General features: G+C 38.8%; 1 protein-coding gene across 1 annotated transcript; it reads left to right on the top strand.

The window, feature by feature from the left end:
• The first annotated feature begins 719 nt into the window (after positions 1-719).
• Positions 720-5,523, top strand: tvp23b (trans-golgi network vesicle protein 23 homolog B (S. cerevisiae)). Its single transcript, XM_023993739.2, has 7 exons — positions 720-813; positions 1,290-1,369; positions 1,501-1,645; positions 2,006-2,095; positions 4,412-4,537; positions 4,765-4,893; positions 5,097-5,523. The coding sequence occupies exons 1-7, from the start codon at positions 802-804 to the stop codon at positions 5,121-5,123; spliced, it is 609 nt and encodes a 202-aa protein (XP_023849507.1). The 5' UTR covers positions 720-801; the 3' UTR covers positions 5,124-5,523.
• Positions 5,524-7,551: the final 2,028 nt, after the last annotated feature.

Here is a 7,551-nt window from a genome sequence, read left to right as displayed (position 1 = left end):
ATCTATATCCACTATTACATACACCAACTAACATCTATATACCACTATTACATACCACCAACTTACATCTATATACCACTATTACATATACCACCAACTAACCCTCCATCTATATACCACTATTACATACCACCAACTAACATCTATATACACTATTACATACCACCAACTAAAAAACAAAAAAAAAACCATCTAATACCACTATTACATACCACACCAATCTATATACCACTATTTCTTTCTTTCTTACATACCACCAACTAACATCTATATACCACTACTACATACCACACTTTAACACTAACATACTACATTATACCCACTACTACATACCACAACTTACATCTATATACCACTATTACATACCACCAACTAACATCTATATACCACTACTACATACCATATGTATTATTGAATGTGCAGTATAGAGTAAAATACCTATAACTTTTATTTCTTCGTTTTTTCCTTCTTAACCTGTGTATTTGCTTATGTTCTTTGCTAAATATGCATTTTGAATGTATAATTCCACTTACGTATATGTTTGTACAATTAGAAAAAAAAATAATGAAAGAAGCCCCAGTTCCCGATTAGGAATTCCAAGTTGCTTGACCGATAAACGATTATTCACTCGGAGCTCTTTTTATTTTTTGTCTTGAACGCACTGAAGTCGGAAGTTAGAGATTTCCAAGTTCCCAGTTGTTTTGAATGTGGAAATAATCTTAATTGACTCATGATTGTCAGTGTCATACACTTTGACCTAGTGCGTAACCCGGAAGTGTAGTCCCGTCTGCAGTTTTCACAATGATGAGACTGGTAAGTCGTCAATTGTCGCTTTCTTTCATCATATCATTTAATGATTTGATCAAGTTTGGTTATTTGGTATGGTAAACATGTTACTAAGAAATCACATCGTAATATTGCATCGTCCTGGGACGTATGGAGAAAATATACCTCTCAATCAGAGAAGCTAGCTTGCATGCTAACATTATCGGTTAGCTAGGATTTGTTTACATGTTAGGCCTATTTAACAAACTAGTTATTTTATGACAATAGCCACCTAACAAATCACGAACACTAACTAATCAATATCTAGCTAGTGAGGTTGGTGAAGTTGATAGCTATCACACACTGGACATGTAACAATCCAGGTATTGGCTGTCTAGCTAGCTAACGTTAGCTTTTTTTAACGGGGATCACTGTTTTAGTATGCAATGGATGAAGTATGCAGATTATAGCATTTTCACATCACATGTATGGAGTGATGAATGTTTTCTTTCATATGTTTCTAGGATGACAACGATGATGACGTCTCCCTGTTTGATGCAGAGGAGGATACAGGCAGAGGAAAGTCAAAGAAGACTAAAATCAAGTAAGTTGGTTCAGCCACAAGACGGTATAATGCAATGGCTCGCAGCCCTGAATAAAAGCGACAGATCAATTCAACCTACTGTATTGGCTGTGAAACGCATGAGAAGTTCATGGTCTTTCCATATTTTCTAGGCATCCAGTGGCCTCCTTCTTCCACCTATTCTTCAGAATGAGTGCCATCCTGGTGTACCTGCTCTGTGAGCTCCTCAGCAGTAGCTTCATTGCCTGCATGGTCACCATCATCCTCTTCCTGTCAGCTGACTTCTGGACCGTTAAGGTAGACCCTAAACAGTAGTAGAACAGTTAATAATAATATAATACTAATAGATCAGTAACAGCAATATAAAATCAATAGAATATTAGTAGAATATCAATAGAATATCAGAACAGCAATAGAACAGCAATAGAACAGCAATAGAACAGCAATAGAACATCGATAGAATATTGATAGAATATCGATAGAACATCAATAGAACAGCGATAGAACATCGATAGAACATCGATAGAATATCGATAGAACAGCAATAGAATATGAATAGAACAGCAATAGAACAAGTGTAAATATTGTCAAACTTCTTTTTCTTTTGCTTGAAGTAAGTAGCCTAATTATGTATTAACACCAAATACTATATTTCAGAATATCACAGGCCGGTTGATGGTGGGCCTGAGGTGGTGGAACCAGGTGGATGACGATGGGAAAAGCCACTGGGTGTTTGAGTCCAGAAAGGTAGATCACACACATCCCAGTCCTTCTGGGTAGGCAGTAACTAACTACCCAACAAACTACTACCCTCTACTGAAATACCTTCGTCTTTAGGGTCAAACCTAGTTCCATAGAACCTGTATCGACTCTGGATTTTTATGTCATAGGGTAAATCCATTTGAATTCAATCACTTTTTTTGACAGCATCCCTTTTGATTTAAACAACACTTTCCGTACATGTTTGGCCCATGGTAGAAGTGGTTAGAAAATGAGTGATTTTTGGACCTGAATACCAAAACATTCAGGAGATTAAAGGTGCTCAGTTGACCCATTCTACATACCCCAACATACCATGATACATTCATGTCTTCATCACTGGAAAAGAAACATGGTTGAGTTTGATATCATGTAAAAACTAACAAACATTTTTATCAAACTATATTTTATTATTTATTTAAGTTTTTTAATAAAAAATAATATCATTTTTAAACCTTTTAACGTCAATGATCTAAAAATGTGTGAATATTTTTTTTTCAGATTCACATATGTTGTAATTTAGACCCTATTTCACATAATCTGATGTTTTTGTGTGGTGCCTGCCGTCTGTTGAGAAACAACATGCTCTTGAGTACAGGGTGGGTGTCATTTCAATCATAGATATAGAATTTGTAGAATGGACCTATCCCTCCAGACAACTGCAATTTAGCTGGTACACCATTGAAATTGAATAGAAATGTTAACTTCTAATTACTACCACAAAGATCACCGCCAGTCCATCCACTGTCGAATGTGAACTTAAATGGTCATGTCTATTCTATTATCTGTAGTTCTATGATTTCAATAGGTTTCCTATGGAGTATTGAGAGTATAATATAAAATAAGATATTCCCACTGAAGTCAACATTCTCTGATGTGTGGACCTCCAACCATCTTTGTGGTACCACTTGAAAGTTGACATTTTCAATTTTATTCCCATTTTTGTACATTTATCAACCAAAACATGACACCACACTGCATTCAATAGCATGTTGTGTCTCAACCCGATGGCGGGCACAACACAAAAACCTTAGATCAGGGATGGGGAACTTTCATCGGGGTGGTGGCCTCATTAGTCTGCAGAGGCATACCCATACCCACACATGCTCTTGAATCTCCCCCTTGACAGTGGAGAGAAAAGGAGAAGAAAAAAACATTCCGAGTTAATTTCCTGCAATTCTACACATTTTGACATGGGGCGTAGAGAAAATGATGCAGTTTTAAAACAAGTCTGCTGAACTTCTACACATTTTGCCATAGGGTGGATAGAATACTTTGCAATTTTATAACTCATTTAGTGCCATTTTAAATATAGTGTGGGAAGAAATGTTTGCAATTTTTTAATATATCTGAGTGAGTGTGACTAACAAAATCAATGGGGGCCGCCTGGTTGGCAATTCGACCATGATTACTACAAGTTTAGACAGCTGGCTAGACTAATTTACCAATCTCAAAAATGTCAGCTGACAAGGTCTAATTGAGTGACTGTCAGTGACTGACATAGCAAGAGAGAAACTGCTGATGAACAACCAAAAATCTCAATTGCATCTTGTGTATTCTACTATTCTTACTCTCAACAGTAAGTTGAGACCCCGATTGAGTTCCAAAAAAAGGTTTTATTTACGGGCCTACAAAAGTGGGGCCGTACCAGTTGCCACATCCCTGCCTTCGATTATGTATAATATGATCTAAGACACAATATATTCGAATATGAAAAAATGGTAAACTTATTTAAAAATATAAAAAAATATCCATAAATTATTAAATAGTTTGACAACCCTGTTTGTAAGCTTTTACATGATATCAATCTCAACTGTTTATCTTTTCCAGTGATGAAGACATGGATGTATCATGGTATGCAAAATGGGTCAACTAAGCACCTTTTATCTCCTGAATGTTTTGGCATTCAGGTCCAAAAAGTCACTTTCTGAGCACTTCTATAATGGGCAAATATGTATGGAAGGTTTCGTTCAAATCAAAAGGGGTGCCTTTCAAAAGTGATTGATTTCAAATTAATTTACCCCACTCAAAGCCTATTAGTTGGTAATATCTGACTCCACCTACTGTATACAATCCTGGGGTTTACATTCTTTTAGATGCACTTTTTATTTTAGTCTATTTCGTAAATATTTTCTTAACTCTTCTTGAACTGCGCTGTTGGTTAAGGGCTTGTAAGTAAGCATTTCACGGTAAAGTCTACACTTGTTGTATTCGGCACAAGTGACAATGTATATTGTCAAATTCTAACTTGGTCAACAAGCTAGTAGGTTATTCTCACATTTGTGAAATGCCTATCTTCCTCAGGGGAATTCAAAGCAGCTGGTGTCAGACTCCGAGTCGAGGATCTTCTGGCTGGGTCTAGTCGTGTGTCCTGTCATCTGGGTCTTCTTCGTCTTCAGCACCCTCTTCTCCTTCAAGATTAAGTGGCTGGTTAGTTTTAATATAAATACTGTATATACCACTTAGCAGATACTTCTACCCAAAGTGGCTTACAGTACATTGAGTGCATGATGTATTTTTTGTCTACGGGATCACTACGGGAATTGTACCCCACGAGCTTGGTATCGCCAGCGCCATACTCTCTCATAATGACGTTGATCAGTGTGAAAAGTGGTGTGTAAGTCCCTGTTGTCAACGTCTTCTTCTCCTCCACCCAGGCCGTGGTGATCATGGGCGTGGTGCTACAGGGGGCTAACCTGTATGGCTATGTTCGCTGTAAAGTGGGCAGTAGGACGAGCTTGAAGAACATGGCTACAAACTATTTCGGACGGCAGTTTCTTAAACAGGTAACTTTCCTAATGCCTAGTCTCAGAATTTCATTTCCGAAGGGTACCCTTGAAAGCGCCCTGACACACTTCAGGAGAAGGGTGGAGAATCGGGATGCAACGTAGAAAGTCCTTCCAGGAAATGGACCAGAATTCTTTGAGGTTATTGGATCAGGATGTTATATCTAATGTTGTTTTTTTGTTTTGTGTGTTTTCTCTGACAGGCAATGACTAAAGAAGAGGAATCATAAAGAAGGACGTCTACTCTTAAAGATTTGAACATATGTTTGCATTATTCTGAATGCCGTTGTATATCTGGAGTTTTACTTACAACTAACACTTAATAGAAATCTTTTGGGACATTGCTTACCTTTGACGAGTTTTCCCATTTTGATACCATTTCAAGAGAGAAATAGCATAATTTGTAGATAAGTAAGTTTTTCCACTGTAGCTATACTGACTCAAAGCAAATCCCTTATCTGTTTTGTTGTTTTTGCATATTATCCCTAGACTTTATACAATACAATGAAATGTTGTTTCTGACTTGTATTATACAAACATGTTGCCTGTATAATGTTGATGGTTGTAAATATAGAACATCAAGGTCATGTGTTCATGTTTTTGTGCAAATACATTTATAACATTTCAAAATGACGTGTGTTTTTGAGTTATTTTGGATGTACTGCACGAGGTGCATTCTACACTACTAAACTTTTTAGAATCTTTTGCTAAATATAATTTTACTTAGATGTTTGGTGTCAAAGAGTAAGGCCCCCGAATGGCGTAGCGGTCTAAGGCATTGAATCTCAGTGCTAGAAGCGTCACTACAGATCCTGGTTCGATCCCGGGCTGTATCACAACTGGCCGTAATTGGGAGTCCCATAGGGCGGTGCAGAATTGGCCAAGCCTCGTCCGGGTTAGGGGAAGTTTTGGCCCGGGGTAGGCCGTTGTTGTAAAATAAAAATGTGTTCTTAATAACTAACTTGCCTAGTTAAATAAAGGTTAAATAAATAAAATATTAAATCCATAAATTACACACAGGAACATCAACCCCCTCTGATTTGTACTTTTACTTTATGGGAAGGTATTAGATCAAATTATGTGGTGTAGTTAAATCAGTACTTTGTAAGTAACTCATGAGCCTGCTTAACATCAATCGTGCATGTTGGTCATAAGTTAGGTTCATTGCTCCACAAATGTTAGCGACACCTTGTGGTATATTATTGCAAGATTTTCTGCCACAACTAAGATGGCCGCTATCCATGACCAATGTGAAGAAAGACGTATAGGGAAGCGATCTCTTGTTGATTGTCCCGCCCCAGCCAATGATCATTCTGGGTGTCATTGTTATTTTTTTTTTATAGCTTTTGCAAAATATATTTTCCATATTAGTAGCCTTTATTCTGTATCCACGTTTGACACGAAAACTCAGGATGATCACGACCGAGGATGCATCCGCGAGGGAGATAGAGGACAAACCAAAGCAGGTCGGGTTCAGGTAATCAGAAGGGTAACTTTGCTAGCTTGACTTTGGCAATTAACTACTTTGACAGTTGAATTTGTCTTAATTTCTACCATTTGTATGCATGTTATGAGTGTAACTTATCCAAATGATGAGTGCACAGTAAATGTTCCCTTACAAAATAAGATTGCAGTTTTGAAACTGCAGTAAAAGTACAGTAACTCAAATCTGACCATAATTCTATCCTCCTGATTCCTGCTTACAAGCAAAAATTAAAGCAGGACGCACCAGTGACTCGGTCTATGAAAAAGTTGTCAGATGAAGCAGATGCTGAACTACAGGACTGTTTTGTTATCACAGACTGGAACATGTTCCAGGATTCCTCCAATGGCACTGAGGAGTACATCACATCTGTCATTGGCTTCATCAATAAGTGCATCGATGAAGACGTCCCCACAGTGACCGTACCTACATACCCCAACCAGAAACCACGGATTACAGACAGCATCTGCACTGAGCTACAGGCTAGAGCTGCCGCTTTCAAGGAGCGGGACTCTAACCCGGAAGCTTATAATAAATCCCGCTATGCCCGCCGACGAACCATCAAACAGGCAAAGCCTCAATACAGGTCTAATATCGAGTCCTACTACACCAGCTCTGATGCTCGTCGGATGTGGCAGGGCCTGCAAACCATTACAGTCTACAAAGGGAAGCACAGCCGAGAGCTGCCCAGTGAAACGACCCTACCGGATGAGCTAAATTACTTCTATGCTCGCTTCGAGGCAAATAACACTGAAACATGCATGAGAGCACCAGCTGTACAGGAAGACTGTGTGATCACGCTCTCCGCAGCCGATGTGAGTAAGACCTTTAGACATGTCAACATTCACAAGGCCGCAGGGCCAGACGGATTACCAGGACGTGTGCTGCGAGCATGCGCTGACCAACTAGCAAGTGTCTTCACTGACATTTTCAACCTCTCCCTGTCTGTGTCTGTAATACCAACATGTTTGAAGCAGACTACCATAGTGCCTGTGCCCAAGAACACTAAGGTAACCTGCCTAAATGACTACCGACCTGTAGCACTCACGTCTGTAGCCATGAAGTGCTTTGAAAGGCTGGTCATGGCTCATATTAACACCATCATCCCAGAAACCCTAGACCCACTCCATTTTGCATACCGCCCCAACAGATCCACAGATTATGCAATCTCTATT

This window comes from Salvelinus sp. IW2-2015, linkage group LG8 (genome assembly GCF_002910315.2).
Source record: "Salvelinus sp. IW2-2015 linkage group LG8, ASM291031v2, whole genome shotgun sequence".
Lineage (NCBI taxonomy): Eukaryota > Metazoa > Chordata > Actinopteri > Salmoniformes > Salmonidae > Salvelinus > Salvelinus sp. IW2-2015.
Note: the sequence above shows the minus strand (reverse complement) of the source record. Positions and strands in the feature narration are given on the sequence as shown.

Excerpts from the sequence above, each read along its gene's own strand:
- tvp23b (XM_023993739.2), top strand. Across the intron at positions 1,370-1,500 it reads TCAAAGAAGACTAAAATCAA|GCATCCAGTGGCCTCCTTCT; the intron begins GTAAGTTGGTTC and ends CATATTTTCTAG. Across the intron at positions 4,538-4,764 it reads CCTTCAAGATTAAGTGGCTG|GCCGTGGTGATCATGGGCGT; the intron begins GTTAGTTTTAAT and ends TCCTCCACCCAG.